The sequence below is a fragment of the Centropristis striata genome, chromosome 7 (genome assembly GCF_030273125.1).
Source record: "Centropristis striata isolate RG_2023a ecotype Rhode Island chromosome 7, C.striata_1.0, whole genome shotgun sequence".
Classification (NCBI taxonomy): domain Eukaryota; kingdom Metazoa; phylum Chordata; class Actinopteri; order Perciformes; family Serranidae; genus Centropristis; species Centropristis striata.
The window spans coordinates 17,234,617-17,253,962 of record NC_081523.1 but is presented as its reverse complement, the minus strand read 5'-3'; the positions used below and the strand labels follow the sequence as shown (position 1 = coordinate 17,253,962).

The window sequence follows — 19,346 nt, the reverse complement described above, 5'->3', positions numbered from 1 at the left end:
TCAAATCTCTCTTTTTTTGCTGTTGTGCCAAAGCATTTGTTCAGCCTCCACCAATTTAGGAATCACTTGACCATTTCTTTACTGGTGAATAAGCAGACTGTTTGTCAGGTGTGATGTTTACAGAAATGGACAAAGTCACCACTTACGCCTGGATTCCACTGGATGCGTAACGACTCCGACAGGGGTCTGTCCGCAACGGCTGCGTATCTACGCAGTCCGTCAACACCCACCGGATCCGTCTGTGTCGGAGCTGTTGCGGACAGCAGAGTCCCGAGGACGCACGAGATCTCGCGAATTCACGCCTAATCAATTGATATAACTGGAAGATAATCAACATCTCCTCATTAATGACTGGAGACAAATCCAGCGACTCCGTCTTAACGAGCACTAACGAGGTCGGCCGGCTTGTTAACGAGCCGGCCGACCTCGTTAGCAAACCCGAGGTATTTTATTTTGAAAATATACCGGTGTTTTATTTTGTGTCTGTGCAAGACTTCCTGTCCGGAACGATCTGCTCTGTGCTGAATTTATGCGTAGTGCTCCGTCGTCCGACAAAAATAGAAGCACTGCGCAAGTGTTGCGAGGGCTGTCGGATGGCCCTGCGTTGTCGGACTCATTACGCAGCGGATCTGCAGTCGGTGGAATCTCACACATTGATTATAATGGGTGCGTAACGGCTCCGACGACGGATCTGCAGCCGTTACGCATCCAGTGGAATCCAGGCGTTAGACGTCTCTAACTTCTTCTGCAATGACACAGCAGTCTCATTTAGAGTGAGAAAAACACCCATGAAACCTGCACCCATAGTCACTGAAGCACTACCCTAAAAAGTGCTTGTATGTGAAGAAAGATTTAATCGACTGTTGCCGCATGTCAGTCGTTAAAAGAGGACTGAAAATTATATTATGGGACATTATATTCTGTCGAAACAAAAACAACACAGATCCTCTCAAAATAAAACATCTGAGAAAATGTTAAAGCAGGCTATAGTACCCATCAAAGCCATGCCCAGAGGCAGCAGAGTAGAAAGGTTAGCAGGGCTACTGAGGCCAGGGGAAACAAAGGAGCCATGTGCTGTGTGACCACTAATGACCGCCCCCACTTCCATCATCCCCCTCACCACTCTTATCTTCTCTCTCCAGCTGCAGACAGCACCCATCCTCAATTCTGCCCAGTTAAAAGAACCACCCTGATCAAAAACAAGCCAGCCACTGCCGCTCTTTTATTTGTAACTTATCACAACAGTTCTGAAGGTTGTTTCATGTTTTAATTCTTTTTTTATTCACAACATGGGAATCCAACAGTATAGCTGAATAACAGCGAGGACACATAATGCTATCGGTCAAGACACACGGTCATATTTTCCAAGACAAAACTTCACATCCCAAAGAGCTACAGTCAGGTCCATGAATATTTCAACCATGAAGCATTTTGAAGTTCTAGCTCTGGATATAATTTAGGATACAAAAAGATATACAACTAAGAAGTTGAAATTCTGCCAAATTTTATGTATAATTTGACAAGTAATGTTTTTATTTAACCATCAAAGACTTAAAATCATATTTTATGGTGGCATGCCGACTTTGTAGGTATAACACTGACAACTGACCTCATACAGCAACAACAAGCAGCCATGTCTGCTACTCTGTTTACATTTCAGTGCTTCTCTGACTTTAAAATTGTGCTGTCATGCTGTTCAAGGCCCTGGGCCTGGTAGGAAGCCATGTTAGGACTGCAAACTTCAGGCATCAGAATCCTGATAAGGCCAGAGGCGAAACAGGCATAAATAACATTACGCTTCGAGTCTGTACTTGACAATTGATAATCATTTTATTTACAAGTCGCATCACTGTCACATGCATGATGCTCAAAGATTCAGTCCTGAGTCATTCATGGAAAATGGAAGTAGAAGCACGGACACAATGCTTCTGTTCAACCAAAACTAAAACTGGCACAGTCACATAAAAGTCAGAGGAAGTGACTGTTGTGAAGCGGTTACCTGCAGGTTGTTGAGAGGCTCCATCTTCATGACAGGTCCTACAGTACTGAGAGGAAGGGCCACTTCAATACTCTGGTTTGGGCTAAGAGGAGTGAGAACCTGCATGGGACCAGCTGGAGCGAGACCAAAGCTACAGAGAAACACAAGAAACACAAAGTAGTGTCACAATTGTGCTAAAATGTCTGTATATTTACATATTATTTAGTAGGTGGTCTTACCTGTTTCTGTTGAACTGGATGGCAAAATCAGTCATGACACTCATAGCTTTATTAGTGAGGGTCATCTCCATTTGGATGACACCAGCACGGCGGACAAAAGTGCCTGATATCTCCAGACCCTTGGCCTTCATGGCTGGAAGCCAAACCTGAACAGGGACAAGATCAGTTATTTTATTAGGGTCCCACATTCAAGATAACCGCAATTAAAAAAAAGAAAGAAATATTGCTATAACGTTAATAAGACACATGTGATAATATCATGTAATTAATCCAGCGCCTCTTAAATCATTCCTGTTTCCTTCCCTTCTGGCTTTGTTATGAAGTTATGGTTACAAACTCTATCCACCTCCCTGTACCTGTATTTTGAGCGTATTATAATTGCCAGAAAAGGGAGAAACGGCTCAGATCAGTTTCACCAACTTCTTTCAGATTTTCTACAGATATCGTGATACAATGAAACACAGGAAAAAATACACTAGTCCTCAAGATGGGCCATTAAGAATAAGAAACCTGCAATAAGAAAGCGTCATGTGACTGGAGGCACACGCAGAGAACTCCTATTTTGTGTGCCTCTGGCTTCTTTCTTTTTGCTGCGGTATCAAAAGAGGTTTCGAGTATCATATTTTTATACTAGCTCTGCTATCATGACAACCTTATTCTGTAGTATGTCTCATCCTAGCTAATCAAGACTCACAGTTTTTGGGGCGTTGTAGGCTCCCATCGGCATACCAACTCCACCTCCAAGGTCAAACAGGTCATCCAGACCACCACTAACAGGGGCATTAAAGGAGGCTGGCATTGTAGCTGGTGGAGCACCAAAAACTGCCCCCATCTGTGGGTCACAAAGCACTGTGTTACACTAATACACTCAATGTCAACGTATACTGAGCAATCAAAGCACAATAAAAACCAAAATGACTCACAGCAGGACTCCCTCCAAGGTCTCCGCCAAGCTGGGTAGGAAGGGAAGAAACACAAATAAAATTCAGGTTATCCGTTGGCACAACATGAAATAATATTCTGAAAGGGTTTCAAGAGGATGGATGGAGGGGTGTGAGGGTCTAAGAAATGTCTTTTCGTGATTAACGACAGCTATGGGGTTTACACTATTTACAAGTGACAGCCAGAAGTAGGAGGCATCAGTACAAGAGAAAGTCTCTTTTTATGTAACTGACCTTTACTGCCCACATAAGTCAGGCTGAGTGGCTATTGAAGTCCAATTTGTTCAAATGCTACTCACTAATTGTGCCTATTGTGGTGATGAAAAGGCTGGGAGTACAGTAAACAAGACCGGCGGTGCAACAAAAAATAAAGTGATTCCATACAGTGACAAAGCTTAACTACTGTACATGAAGGACAATATTTGGACAAGAAACAGAGGCGAGATTTACTAAAATCTCACCTAAATGGAGTGGGAAACATAAACCGTGTAAGACAAAGTGCAGACACAGATCACTGCTGGGGAGGACTACTCAGAAGACACAGTGATACAACAGGGGACATGAGAGGGGTTCTAGACTGGAGCTGGCCTTTAGTGGTCCAGCGTGGTCCCCTGGACCAACCTCAGTTGGGCTGTAATCTGGGGGCGATGGGGACTGATGTGGGAGCTGAGGTGACTGAGGAGTGTCCGTCCGCAGGGGAATGGGCGGCTGATTGAAACACATCGCAGAGCCCAGAGATAAGAAAAAAGATGGACTCAAGGATTTAACAGCATGCTGACTGTAGATATATCATATTAATAAAAGATGATAAATGATGGATGAAAACGTCAGACTGATGCATGAGAGCTACAGTAAAACAGCAGTGATTAAATCAGTCTTCTAAAATGGCCTGACATGGTTTATAAATGTTGTGCCCGCTCCCTCCAAGTAGTTACCGGCTCAGACTCATCCCCCATCTGCAGGTGCAGCGTTGAACAAAGAAAGGAAAACACACAAGGATCAAAAGAAAAAAAAGAAGAGAAATGTACCAAAAGGAAGAAATACAGAGAAAATATAAAGATATATTACCATCACTTGGCCACAGTGACATGAAGCCTACTACTGAAATCAACTGACATGTGTTACACCAGACTTTAATACGCTGACAGCTTCACTCCAACAGCAGCGTGTAGAAAACCTACCAGGCTGTCCAGTCCTCCTCCGAGAAGGTCCATAGCACCCATCTGCATTCCAGAAGAGGCGGGTGGTGGTGGTCCGGTGGTGGTAGGAGGTGTCAGGTCCAGATTAAGCAGATCTCCCAGGAGGTCTCCCTGGGATGGGATGACAGCAGGAGGAGCCTCAGAAACCCCAGCAGCAGAAACTGCATCTGGGCTCTCAACACTCTCCCCACTAGCAGAAATAAAACAAGAAGAAAAGAGAAAGCGACAGTTATTTAGGTTATTTATTTTATGTTACTTAATTGATTACTATTTTTCCAAACTGTACACTGTACAGTACAACTATTTTGTCATTAAACTGCAGATATAACTCTGTCTAGTCAAGTGTTGTACGTAAAGGCAGGAAGGAGCAAAGAACTAATCAGGGATGAAAAAAGGTGATAAAGATAGGGGGCCCAGGGGTAGCTAGTAAAAATTAATGTGGCTTTTGATCTCTGCAGCTACTGCAAAATTAAAATACAGGGCTGAGAGATTACCTTTTTAAACTGGTTTTACAACCACTAAAACAAAAAGAAAATTTGTCTGAAGGTGATTTAAATTCAGCTTCTGTTGCAATCAGTGAGTTTGGCAATAACCCCATTCACAAGTGACATATAAAGGCTACTGTAACAAGCGCAATCATAAGTAACACAACTCTATTTTCTTTAAAAAGATAAGCTACATGATATGAAGTTTGACATAACTGGCATTTTTCCCCCCACTGATCGCCAATCCTGTTTTTGATTTTGATCGAACCTGAAAGCTTCTCTTGATGTATTTTCAATTTAGAATCAAAATCAGGTTCAACACCCCCACTATCCTGGATCCAAAAATGCAATTTTTCTCTGAAACTGACAAGCTTGCATGCTTGAAAGAACAACAGCTGCACAGCTTGACACTGCTGCAAATTGTTCTACTCAGCAGATTTAAAGGAAATCATAATAGCAGCAGAGTCAAGAAGCTAGATCCATTTTAGTACACAAAGACTTTTTCCTGCAGTGTTTGGGAGAAGAAAAAAGTGTATGACTCACGATCCAGCACTGCCGGGGAGTCTCTTGTGCTGAACACCACGGCTGCCCTCAACAAAGGCACTAGGAGGCTTGTGGTAGACAGAGGCCAGAGTACCAATGTGGCAGATGAGCTCCTCCAGCAGTGTGGGCTCAATCAGATCTGTCTCCTCAGAGATCAGGGGCTTCTCAGCCAGAACCACCTCCTTGGCTGCCACAGGATCTGTGGAGAGCAGACGCCAGTAGATGTAGCCGCGGTCCCTGAGGTCTGGGTTATCGGAATCCTGCAGAGAGAGACGGAGGAATGAGGATGAATGATTATTATTCATGGAACATGTTTAATAAATACTTAATGTAAGACTCTTTTTTGTCGTGGCCCCGATATGAGCAGTGATTCAAAGTTATCAGGAAAGTTCTCAGGGTTTCAACTAAATCAAAAGAGACCTGAATTTATGTATGCAGATATGCGAGGCTCTTATGGGTAGAAATATGTGACCAAAAACTGAATTTGAATCATTTATATTTGAATTTCTCCACTTGAATAATTGCATTAAAAACTGAATTTGAATCACATACAGTTCATCTGAATTTGTAGCATTTAATTTGAATTATAGCATTGAATAACTGAATCTGAATGACATAATTTAACTTTAATATATTAGTTTGGAAGTGAATTCCAATAAACTTGAAACTGAATGTAATATCAAATCTAACTCAGTTGCTCTGTTACTGTATTTGAACCTCAATGAAAACTATCTACATAGTTCCATATTCAATTCTTACAACTCAGTGTCAGTTCATTGAGACACACATATGGTTCTAGCTTAGGTTTTGATTGTTTGCTTATTTATTTATTAGATTAAATCTGAAGTAACAGAAGTACAGAAGTAACATACACAGGCTGGTTCTGTGATTCTTCACTCAAATTCAGTTTCTGGTAACACTAATTTCAGTCCACAGGTTCTTTTAAGTCATGAGGCCCATTATATCTCCCAGGAGTGCAGAAGCAAAATGATTGGATTAGTACATTTGTTTCAATCAAAGTAGCACCTATACAAAGATGCAAGTTTATTGCTGAAAATAAATCTATAGAAACTAATGTAACAGTACACCTGGCCTGTAATACTCTACATCCCTGCAAAGCTGAAAATGCTTGGTTTGTGTTGACATTGTGTCAGAGCAACACTGACTCAACCGTGTAGTCCTTTGTGAAACCACAGTTGTCTGTGGTTTTGTATTAGACTGCATCATAAAAGAGGCATTTCTCCTATTCTGTCATCTTCATTTACAAAAATGACGAAGGACAAAAGAAAGTCATGATTTCCATGATAATATTTCTACTCCAAAACAAATAAAAAACATGCACAGTTTAATTTATTCTTTCATTCATTCATTCATAACCCACTTATCTGAACTTGGGTTGCTGGAGCCAATCCCAGCTTTCATTATATTAATATAAACACATATACAATGAGCAGAGATACTATAGCTAGTTTTTGTATCAGGATTAAGACAATATGACCAATGTGTGGTAAAAATCTGATAATATCAGATACTGATATTACTACTGATCTTATTTTGGCTAAGATAATACGACGGAGTTTCTAAGAAAGCTTGTTTTCTTTTTCTTTCTTTTTTTTTTTTTAAATCAACTCGCTCCCCAAAACCATTAATACACAATTAGCGAAACAGCAGCGTGAGCTCAAACCACTGTAGTCATTACTAAGGGAAATGCGAAGCTCAGATCCATACTGCCATTACAATACTCCAGTGACCATGGAAACAATCAGTAAATGAGAACTCCTCAGAAAAGTCCAAAGCCATGTCTGATGAGAACATATTAGGAGGAAGAGTTAGATGCCAAGTTATATAGACAGATGATGGGAACATAAAATGTGTGTTTTGTTTCTCACCTGTGTGGCTAAGCTTAACACCTGCTGCACGAGCTCCTGGGTCTCAGTGGGCTTTTTCAGGAACAACTTGACAATTGCCGTCAGCAGTTGCAACTGCACCTAGAAGACACAATGGACACATACATTGCGTTAGAACTGCTCACATACTATAAACGCAGCTAGTGTACAGTACAATTGCCTGGAACTGTCAAACAGACTGAACCTATTCTTCCACAAAGCCTGAGTTTCTCTCCGTCTCCTCCCTCTTACAGAGACATGCCATTTAATTTCCTCATTTATTCAGTCTGTAACAAAGCACATTAATTAAGTTACCGCTTTTATGTGCTGTCAGTCATATCTTTGAACAGCGTTTTTGCCCTCACATTCAAATATTACAAAGAATCAAATCACCTCAGCTAAGAATAAAACCTCTGCAAGTCCTTTTTTTATTATAACACTGTGACTGTGCACAGAGACAGCTGTCAGTTTTTCAGAGCAGTTCACGTAGGATCAATGAATAATTATGTCTATCACTCATCATTATGCAATTGGTCTCACTGATGGAACATAATTCCTATAATATTGGAGATTACATGATTATATGATGTGCTCAGATTATATTATATCTCTGAGTGAGCAGGATCCTGGTGCAGCTACAGAATGTGGCTTGAAAGGGAGTTTTCTTTTTTAAAAACAGGCTGTGCAAAGTCTGAACGTGTTTAAACACCATTTCACATCCAAGTAGAATGTCTAAAATGTATAATCTACTGTATCTACTACTGTGTAGTGCACATTATTAATGGATCAGGGGAGCTTCTTCTGGAATACACCCCTTTAACTGAACCACAAAATAAACAAACAGTTCAAACTCCTTCTGCTTCTCAGTGTTTAGGTTTCCCATGGATGCCACACCCTGCTAAACATTAAATACTACAACTACTAATTTAATGTGCTGTTACCCAACAACACAATGTTATGCATAAAGCATTCTTTCTACATACAAAATCACTTAACATAATCAGAAAAGCTTCTCTTAGGCAGTAATATGGGAATCAGTCTACTACTTTGGGTACGCTGTCTATCCAAGTAGTCTGTATTAATCCCACACAAACTGTGGTCCAACTAATCCATATTTGTTCATGTTTAGCTGTTAAAAAAATACCATCTTCACTGCAGTCAAAAAACTGTTTGTGCTCCCGCTTGCTGCACATAAAGGGAGACACGCACCTGTATTAACAGGGCACTCCAAGGTTACATTTATGTAACCACAATAACAAGTCATTTAATCCGATGAATCACTTTATTCAAATTAAGAATTTTGTTAAAGGACTTTTTTGGTGTGATGATGTCATGAAATATGATGACTGATATTCAAAGCTTCACTCAAAAACTCAAAAGAAGCTTTGAATGAACAAAAAAAGACAGATCTTGTCAGTTAAATAGGACCTGTTCCCTGTGGTAGTGTTGCACTGATGTACGGCAAGTTCACCTACATTTCCACTGCTCTGCAGCAGCTTACCAATCACTTTGTTTCCATTTACAGAAACCAGCTTGTGCTACTGGCTGCAAATGATTGGTGCCACTACCATTAAAAAGGACTTCCCATTTTGGAAAACAACCTCGCCACACTCTCCTAAACACACCTGAGTGCTTTCATCATGGAAACCCTCCAAAAAGCTCTCAAGCAGCTCATCAGCGTTGTCGATGCGCTCAGCATACTCTCCCACAATCCAGATCATGGCGGCACGAGCCTCCGGCTCATCCAGAGAGTCCAGGTTTTCGCACAGGGTTGCAATCACACTCTCATACCTGGAAACAGTCACACAAAATCACATTATTTGCATTCAAATATTGCAAATGTATTAGAAGAGACAAAAATGTTAACAAAAATATGGAGCAAATTAGCATGATTAACATAAAAATTAATTAATCTATTGATGAAAAGGAGAGGCAGAAAAAAAACTGTAAACAAGCTGACAGATTAACAGCTGTCCTTCAACCCGGATTTGATCTTGGTCTTTTGCTTTTGAGATGCTTAACAAGCCAGTGCAGTGCTTGATGAATTCATGTGGCTGAGGAAATCTGCATAAAATCCATGATAATTACTAATTCTATTTACATAATGCTTTTATTACAAGATTTGCTGAGGCTGAAAGATTTAGTTGATGTCTAATTAATAGAAAAAGCAGAAGTTTGAGTGGGTAGTGACTCATAAAGCTGAAGGCTTAAACCATGCCGAGAGCTGTAAACTCTCCAAGGCTGCTCCCTTGGAGACTCACGACTCCACGGTGATGGTCGATTGCTGTGTGGGAGAGGTTTCTGTCTGGCACATGAATCCACTCTGCTGGATCCACAGCAGAAGTCACGCTCCAGTCGAATCTGAGCGACCTTTGACCAGGTGCAGTCAAAAGTTTTAAGTACTCTCCACTACAAACACTCTCCAAGTTACTGGGGACACTTTTCTTTTCTGAAATCTCTTTTGCATGCCTTTCAGAATAACACTTTTTTCTGTGTAATGAGCTTCCTCTCTGCACATTTTAGGACCAAGAGTAAATCGTCTGAGGGTCAGTGAAGTGGAACAGTCGGGGTGCCAGCTTGTGTTTAACAGTGTGTGTGAGTAAATACTGGAGCTCTTTAATGTCGCACAATACCAGACAATGCAAAGGGGAGCTGTAGTAACAAATATTGGCCTATCACAGACATACTGGTAGCTGTCGTAGGTGTGCATGATTTCTCATATGCTACAATGTGAAAACCCCTTTTTTACAGAACATATGGACAATAGGATGATTCAGAAATGCATCATCCTTGGGATGATTAGCTATTGGTTTGACTTTTATTTATTCTTTATTTTCTCAGTTTTTATTTCAGTTAGCTGATTTCATGCAGAATAATGTAAAATATTCTTTAATAAAGAAATTTGTTTAAGAAATCAGCCTGCTAAGTACCTTTGCGGAGTCATATCAGTGCAAACCCATATAGAAAAGGTCTTTTTTCATTCCAGGCTCTATATTGTAAATGGATAAGTGCAAAGCATGTAATAGGTCATAAAAAATCAAATACCTATAAAAGGCTCAGTTTGAATGGCAAGTCAGTTTAAGATGATCTGTGGCTTATATATCCAGTTTAAGATTAATAGCAGCCTCACAACAAAATTGGCTTCCCAGTCCTGATGATTGTATAATGCATTAACCAAAGTAGAGGCACTATGTTCTGCATTCCTCAACTGATCCACATAATGAAGAGTCACATGTTAATGACCACACCGGTGAGGGAAACCTACTTGTTAGGGTACTTGCGGAAGATGTCCTTGATGACTACGATGGCCTCCTGCACCACATAGTTGACCTTGGTTTGGATGAGGTCCAGCAGTGTGCTGACACAGCGCTCTGCCGATTGCTTATGAATAAAGATGAAAATAAAATCTGTCATGATAGGCATACAGATTAAAACAGTACAGGCATAAAATGTATGTAAATTATATTTTGTACTAGTTGAAACAAGTTCTATATTGTGGCATAAATTTCTCAACAAATCTGCAGAGTAATATATTTTTCCAACAGTCTGCAGCTGTGCAGCTGTTCTCTGTTTCTATCTGTTGTTTAACACAACTCATCACATCTACTTGCCATTGATCTCAGTTGATGAGATGGAGTTCTATCAAAGGTTCAATAACAAATTAGGTTTAAAGTGGATTTCAGTGATACTCAACATATGGCCCTGTGTGGGGTGGAAGCAGCCGACCATTTTCTAATTCACAAGAAAATTTGGTCTGTCAAATGTAAATGAGGTACCAGACTGCATAAAAAAGAATTAAAATATAATATATATATATAATTTGTTGTTGTTATGTACAGTGTTATGAACTGAAACTCAATTGCTCTAGAAACTAAATCTGTATACTTGAAAAACACAGCTGAGACAAGTTTGACTAACAAAACATCATGTGATCTGCACTCACCTCTACTTTGATGGCACAGCGGCCAATGGCTCTGACCGCTTTACGGACAAAGTCCACATCCACCTCAGTGGCATACTCCTTCAGCTCAGCCAGAACCTACAGCAAGACAGACCAGCATTTGTATCACTCAGATGACCCTGTGAACAAAGTCTTTGTTTTCCAACACAATGAAGTGTTAAAGCTGTAGGTGCGTTACCTGGGCGATGTTGGCTTGAGATGCCAGGCGAATCATGATGTCGAGCTTTTCCAGTTTGACATAGATTGGGTCGTTGTACTTTACAAAGAAAACCTTCATCTCGTGTTTCAGGATCTCTGGGCTGAAATGAAAAAAACATTTCTTGTTAAAGGCTTTGATACAACAAACAAAGTAAAGATTTATTGGCAGGTGACCGGAATTGGCTGATTTTCAGCTTGATCGGTATGAACGATGACCAGCCGATCACTCTGATTCTGTTGCTCAAATTTACACGCATGCACAGATCATAAACAACTACTGTCACAGATGCACGCACACTGTGTTGCCAAGTTTTAAGGCCTAATATTCCCAAAGTACAAAGAATACTAAAGAGACCTCCTCAGGTCAACATTTACCGTCTCTGTACGATGAGGTTGATGTTTCTGAGAGCCACATATTGCAACTCGGGCTCAGCAGAGAGCAGCGTGACCAGTGGAGGGGCGAGCTTCTTCAGCAGGGTGCCATAGTAGTCCAAGTCTTTGGGAAGCATCTCCATGAACTTCATTAAAACTTTAACAGCTGACAACACCACTGCAGAGTTGGCGTGGGAGAGCCGTGGGGTCACACGCTCACAGATGCTGCCAGATGTGGATGATATTGGGAGAGGGAGAGGGAGAGAGAGAGAGAGAGGGAGAGAGAGAGAGAGAGGGAGAGGGAGAGGGAGAGGGAGAGAGAGAGAGAGAGAGAGAGAGAGAGAGAGAGAGAGAGAGAGAGAGAGAGAGAGAAGAAATCACAAAGGGTTAACCTGGTGTGTTTGCTAATTGCCATGCAGTGTTAATGAAGGCAATGCTTTTTTCCTACCTTTGGGACTCGCGGTCATCACGAGGTGTGTAATTGGCCAGGCAGTCAAGAATGAATATCTGTCCCCACTCTGTACACTCGTTTAAAGCAGTCAGTAGCTTGTTGATGGTCTGAGGGTTCAGGTCCAGTAGATTGCTGTTGGGATGAGACTCTGCTATCTCAGACAGCGCTGCCACTGCATTTGCTACAACCTAAAGATGAAGACAAGAGTCAGGTAAGTGCTGACAGAAAAGCAGAACCCCCCAGCTCTATTAAGATATAAACGAGAGGTGACTGCATCAACAGAATTCTGGCAAAATGTGGAACATTTGTATGCCAGGCTTATCAGTGAAGAGCAAAGCTGGGGCTGGTAGCCAGCTGTGTCACCACTCTGAGTGAGATATCTGGCTGGCTCAATAGCCAGCTAGAATATTGCCTGAAGGAGTCATACCATGGGGTTGGAGTCAGAGATAAGGTCTTTGAGGGTGTCCAGGAAGCCTTGATCCTCCACCAACTGGGCGTTGATATCATGGAGTTTTGCTACACACACAGCGGCTGTTTTCCTCACGTACGGGTCTTCATCCTTCAGACATTTCCTCAGTGGCTCACAGAGGTACTCAGTGATCTTGTCCACACGAATGCAGCCCATTGTACGAACAGCAAGGGCCCGGATTAGAGGATTAGGGTCTTCACAGTCCTAGGGGAGAGGTCATATGTTTTCACACAACTTGTGATTTATTTCTATAATCACACTACATCATCTGAATGACATTTTAAATGCATCTAACATTAGTTTGTGTTAGCATTTTTTTATTGAATTAAATCATCATATACTAAGATGTAACTGCTATTTTATCATAATTAAAGCAAAGATAAAATCAATCTTCAAAGGACACGGATGGCTGTGTTTAACTTAAGATGATACCTTGAGGTTTGGTAATTATCTCAATGAATTCAGAAAGATAAAAGTAAGTCCCTTTACACAGCTGTACAGAGAAGTGTAGCCCACAAGAACATGCATGAGTAGGTTCAAATTATCATGAGAATATTGGTCCTCCTAGTTATACCGTACTATGCAAACATTTTTTCACCCCCCTGTATATAAGCCCGAGCATGTGAGCGGGAGATTATTCTGACGGAGTGCAGAGTGGATGGGGCATCGCCTTTTCTCTCACTCTACTATAGCTCCGGTATTACTCACAGCATGAGTTCAAAGCAAGCCAGCCGGCCCCGGAACCCATTTGTGTATTGCAAACCCACACTATTCTGTCAAAAAAAACAGCTGTTGCAAGCTCAACAATGGAGTTTACAGGGGTTTTTATTTTTCTAAAGGAGAAGTGAGTGATGTCATTTCAGCAGGTACTCGAACAAACTAACAGCTTCATGAGCGAGGAGTAAGTTCTCACTACTGGACTCTGCTTTCATGCTCTATGCGAGCATGTCTGAAATTTCCTGGAACCAATAGTTTGTCCCAATAGTGAAATACTAGCTGTTTATGTTAACAAAACCCCAGAAAAAAAAACAACCAAGATATTCTTCTGTAGTACTAATAGAACAAGTGGTTGAAAGCTGTTTTTTTTCTTTTATCATTTAACAAGCAGAAAAAAAGAGCCTTTTTGATATTTCCTTTTTCATTGTTAATTTTTCTCATTAAGTGCCTGGGTTTCTTTCCTGTTTATCTCAGCTGTGCAAGAACTCAAAGACTGCACAAACCTTTTATATCACTGTACCAAGCAAGCTTTAGCTGCACTACTTACTGCACTTGAAAGATAAATTATGAATAAATCTTTTAATATAGTTTTCACACATTTTTGACAGATTGAGCTTTACCTTTACAAAGGTGTTAACAGCCATGATAGCCATGTCTGGCTGACTCTTGGCATAGTTCATCAGGTAGAGGTAGACCAGCTTTTTCAGCTCCAAGTTGTCCGTCTGCATGCAGTTCACAACGTCTGGGAACAGAGCGCTGAAGGAGGAACAAGGTGTAATGTTACTGCTGACTCAAAATGGAGGGTGATTTGTTACAGTACATTATTCCAGAGTGGATGTTTTGGACATTGGTTCTGCTGCCGCACCTGACATCCTTGCCAACTGTCATGGATGCAATGACCTTCTTCACAGCCTCCTTCTTCTTCTCTTTCTTATCACTGTTTAGCTCTGCCTTGAGCTCAAAGATCTCCCCTGCACACAGAAGAGAAAAAAGGCAGTCACCCATCAGGCAATCCATTTGATATGTCGGGGGTGGAAAAGAGCACTGTGCAGCATTGACCTCTTTTCCAGCAGTTTCAGATATTTGTGGGTGGCATTGGTTGTCAGAGATTCAGGTGTGCATGCTGCAAGCAACCATCCTGATACCGAGTGCATGAGTAATTTTTTTAAAAATACAACAGTGTCAAAGTTATAGTTAAGCCTCCAACACCTGCAATCTTTGTGGAACCCACTCACTGTGGCTGCTGCTTCTTCTACATTCTTCCCTTGCAATATCTTAAACAAAAACCTGTCCATATGCCTGGATGTCTTTATTCATTCAACAGTGAGTTAGCACATCACTGACCTTGGTGACTAAGGAGACACTTTCAATAGCTGCTGCACCTTAAAAGCCTTCAAGTGGCCCAGTGATAGAAAGCAGTTATTACAAAGCTGCAGCGCAACATGTTTATTTGGCTTTATTAGCAGTTCAGCAGCAGCAGACTTACAGCTCAAATAACGCGCAAGTCCTACTACCGGACTGTTGAGGAGTAGGGCCGGATGATTATTCAATATGAGCAACTTGGAATTGAGGTTCTTGTTTTATATGTTTGCTTTAAACAGTTTGAACACAGTTCGAAGCATTGAATATATTAATTTGACTACATAAAATTCTGCATACCGTTGTATATCGCAGTATCAACAACAAACATATTCTGGATATTTGCAATTATCATAGTGTCAGCCAAAATGGCACAAGCATCTCCAGTCTTTCCACTTGTCCATACTTTGATGCGATTAAAAAAAAAATGTTACATTAATCATGATTGTGTACAGTGTGTGCAATATTCATTTTTCTTTAGTGGGTTTGTCACATAGACTTATGGAGCTCAGCAAAGGTTAATGAGGTCATGTCTATATGTCACACAATACCGTCTGTTGTGTTTATATGGGTCCATCAGAATGCCACCAACATTTAAGCCATCATAATGCCATAAAACAGCAGTGTTTTCTTTTCCAATGTAAGATTGTGTGCATTTACACACAGTCAGTGATAGGAGTTTTTTTGTTGCTCTCTCAAAGACTCAACTTTAATTAGTTTACATTTCAGTGCAGTTTCACTGACGTGTCTAACCACTTGAATTAGACTATAAAAACAGACAATATCAGCACACTGTCAATTTTGGGCTTAAATTTGAATCTATCTACTTTGAGTTTCCCCAGACATTATAAACCGATAATCACTTCCAATCTCCTTTAAGATGTTAGCAACAGACTGAACACAGCAATATCAGGCAGACACAGAAAAAAAGGAAATCCTAAAAGAAACATGCTTTTATGTCTCAAGCAATCCTGACAAACAGAAGGAGTCCATACAATTACACTATCACCCATAAGAATCTGTTTGCATTTCCAAAGCCCTGTGTGGGAACATGCACAGTTCTGGGTCATGTGAGGAGAGCCTCGCAAATATAACAGGAGGCACAGCAGGACAGTTAAATCTCTCACAGCTAATGCTCAAAATGTCTAATCTGATTGACAATAACCAGAGCTGTTCAGTTCTTGGCAACAGCATTGATGCACAGGGTGATAACATTTTTTTCAAGGTCTAGTTAGGTCTATTACATATTGAGAACAGTTAAATATTTCAAACTTAAAAAGAGAATACATTTCTGACTTAAAAAATGGTAAATTAAGTGAGCATCATTTGCCTCAGAGCTACTATGCTGATAACACATCATAGTGCATAGTGAATATATTGAATTACATTTCTCTGAAATCATTGAACAGCTTAAGCTAATTAGACAATGGTAACAACAACAAAACAACAATAAAATGTGGTATGATAAATTCAACAGTTATCAGACCTTTCTTGGTAGTGGTGAAGTACTTGGAGTCCGTCATCTTGGATCCAAATTGTCGATTCTCCTGCAAAAAGATAGAGAGGGTGAGAAAGATGGCTGGGAAATATTTTCTTGAGTGGAAACTTGGAGCATCACACGAGCAACAGGAAACACCAGAAGTGCAAGCACAGGGAAACAAAAGGAATTCCTGTCTTCTCTTGAACAAATGGCAGTGAACTATCGGGGAGAAGAAAACAATGGATTTTGCTAAGACAGACACTAATATCTCCTTGTTAAACATGAATGATGTTTGTATGCATATCTCTTTTACTGGGCCAACTTCTGCAGCATGTAACTATATGCATTTCCGTTTTCGTTTGTGATTTTCATTTCTATTCCAGCACTTCCCTGAACATGATCTTCTCCCATTTATGCAACAATACTTCCTGCTATGTATAATGTTAGCAATATTGCTCAAGTTAAAGGGAATACTGCTTGGTTTAAAAGGACCAGTTCACCCCCAAAACAAAATATATTGTTTTCCTCTTATCTCTACTGATATTTAGCAATCTATATTGTTTTGGTACGAGTTGCTGAGTGATTGAAGATAATGGCCGTAGAGATGTCTGCCCTCTCTCAAATATAATGGAGCTCGATGGCACTCAGCTTTTAACTGAGCTGCATTCCCATTAACTTGAGTACAATAAAAACATTATTCTGCAGTAGGATAATGGGATGGGACGTACTGCAATACTGTGAGCAAGGTGATATATTTAAATTTATAAATCAATATATATACAAAATATAAGGAACACACAACCATTTGCATAAAGTCTGAGCAAAACAATTTAGGCTTAATTTGTTAGTGCAATCGAAAGTGGAATCTGCATTTGCATCAATAAAAACTCTCCTTGTATCACCCAACATCACAACACTTCTTTTAGTTCAATTAGTCTGCTTCAAATCCTTGCAGGTAAACCATTAATTCATAATTGATGGTTTTGTTTTTTAAACCATAAAATATCACAGAACATAGTTTTGTAATACTCAAAATGTATCGAAATTTTCTTACACCCCTGGAGTTTACAGTGAAGACATTCTGAGTACAATATTAATGACAACAAACTGCTACTAATGAGAGGAGAAATGTGTTTTTACTGTGTGCCATCATGCCATGTACAGTTATAAATATAACGTTATATCATGATTATATTACTTCATTAACACAGTACAAATATTGGTGTAGTCACTGGCAGTTGCCTACACTGAATGAAACAGATGGCATCTCAGTAAAACATTATGGCTCATAATTGTATTAGACTTTCATTAATTCGGCTGACTTCCTATTACACAACCTTATACTAATAACATTAAATTTAATGAATTTAATGAAACTTGATGGGACAATCATGCCAGCAAAGAGTGACGTTAAGTTATTTGATACAACGTCTAAATGAATGACAGAGGCCTCTCTGTTATTAACGTTAGATAGCCATTAGTAACAATGAACTGCGTATAAAATATAAAGGGTTTTATTAATCTAAAGTAGCATTTTCGCCATTCATTGAGTTTCAAGTAGTTGTCAACATCAAACAAGCTCTTAGCCACAAGCTAATTAAATGCGATGCGTTAACACATTAGCTGGCTAACAAAACGATATATTTGATCACGGTACGTTGGTACGATAATTCACGCTACCGACACCGAACTACTAGGATATCATTAAATAGTTTGCAGACTAACAATACGAGTACTTCCCTCCAGCTGACTTTACGTTACTACTGCTAACTTACGCAGAAACGTATAGGAAAGGTTCGCTAGCTGGGTAGCATAAGGCTACCATGACGCTAGCGTTAGCATAGCAGGCTTCAGAGTGTGTAATTCAGTTGGAAGAAAACTAAAACATGACACGGTGAAGTTGGTTAAATAGGTACAGATAGCTCTGCGAACAACGATGCTATCCGATCAACTACTCACGCATAATTGATTCGCCCATTCTTGCATGTTTGCAGCAGTGATATGAATGAAGCTGGAGCTAAAGGTTAGCTGTGTGGTGCAGTGTGCCTGTCAGTGTCAGCTAGCGCCTGGACACTTTTCTAGCTCGCACAGCTGAGACATGACCTTCTAAGTACGGGCTTAAGGAAGCCTTTGCTCGGATAGTTAAGCTCTTAATCTGTCGGGCTGCTCAAAACCTTACCGAAAGAATTAGCGTACCTTCTGGAGTTAAAATTAGACTCGCCACACAATGAATTTGGAGAGAAAATCTCCACAAACACCTTACCGTGACAGGCGTAGAAGGGGCTGTGATGGCCTTCGTCCCCTCCCACTTGATTTACTTCCGTCTTTCCACAAAATAACGTTTGCAAACAGACAGGCAGCGTCAGGTTTCATCCACATAATGTTGACAGCTACAGCGGTTTGACAACTTCATTAACAATTATGCTCTTTTTAACTCTTCCCAACAGTTGTGGACAATTTCTTAAGATGAACTAGGATACTTAACATATCGTCACACTGTTAAAATAATCGCCTAGGTATTTTTTTTTTTGTCAAAACTGTTTTGTTTTTTTGCCTAAATCATCTCCTCATGAAGCCGGCCACCTATGGTAAAATCGCCTACATCCTCAGTTGATCAGATCATGTGATTTTCCCCCTTTAAAATAATGGCCTATGTCAAGTGTGTGACTTAAGCGGATTTATTATGCCTAAGTCAAAATGAAATGTGACTTAGGAAATTTTTGAACATGCTTTGTGACTTAAGCAAGATATGGTAACACTTTTTTTGAAGGTGTCTACATAAGAGTGACATGAGCATGTCATAAACATGACATGGGATGTGTCATGAACATTAATGACACTTTGAAGTAACATTAATGCTCATTATACTTGTCATGTCATGTTTCTGACATGCTCATGTCACTCTTATGTAGACACCTTCAAAATAAAGTGTTACCATATCTTGCTTAAGTCACAAAGGCATGTTCAAAAAAAGTAATTGACAACATACCTACCTGGAACAACATAAAGATTAGTTCACAAAATATTAGATGTATCTTAATATATAATTGAAGTTACTGAAATAACAA

At 40.1% G+C, this 19,346-nt stretch overlaps 1 protein-coding gene across 1 annotated transcript in view; it reads right to left on the bottom strand.

Annotated features, from left to right (window-relative positions):
* The window catches only part of ap1b1 (adaptor related protein complex 1 subunit beta 1), a 31,599-nt gene extending 12,984 nt beyond the window's left edge, over window positions 1–18,615 (bottom strand). The window contains exons 1-18 of the mRNA XM_059337917.1: window positions 18,542–18,615; window positions 16,285–16,345; window positions 14,305–14,410; window positions 14,060–14,195; window positions 12,681–12,926; window positions 12,251–12,441; window positions 11,806–12,027; window positions 11,411–11,531; window positions 11,215–11,310; window positions 10,537–10,652; window positions 8,897–9,062; window positions 7,275–7,373; window positions 5,386–5,645; window positions 4,340–4,547; window positions 3,141–3,170; window positions 2,912–3,049; window positions 2,218–2,363; window positions 2,000–2,129 (exon numbers count right to left, since the gene is read on the bottom strand). Of these exons, the coding sequence (XP_059193900.1) occupies window positions 2,000–2,129; window positions 2,218–2,363; window positions 2,912–3,049; window positions 3,141–3,170; window positions 4,340–4,547; window positions 5,386–5,645; window positions 7,275–7,373; window positions 8,897–9,062; window positions 10,537–10,652; window positions 11,215–11,310; window positions 11,411–11,531; window positions 11,806–12,027; window positions 12,251–12,441; window positions 12,681–12,926; window positions 14,060–14,195; window positions 14,305–14,410; window positions 16,285–16,321 (2,448 nt within the window). The 5' untranslated portion in view covers window positions 16,322–16,345; window positions 18,542–18,615. The remainder of the gene's footprint in view (window positions 1–1,999; window positions 2,130–2,217; window positions 2,364–2,911; window positions 3,050–3,140; window positions 3,171–4,339; window positions 4,548–5,385; window positions 5,646–7,274; window positions 7,374–8,896; window positions 9,063–10,536; window positions 10,653–11,214; window positions 11,311–11,410; window positions 11,532–11,805; window positions 12,028–12,250; window positions 12,442–12,680; window positions 12,927–14,059; window positions 14,196–14,304; window positions 14,411–16,284; window positions 16,346–18,541) is intronic.
* Between the last annotated feature and the right edge of the window lie 731 nt (window positions 18,616–19,346).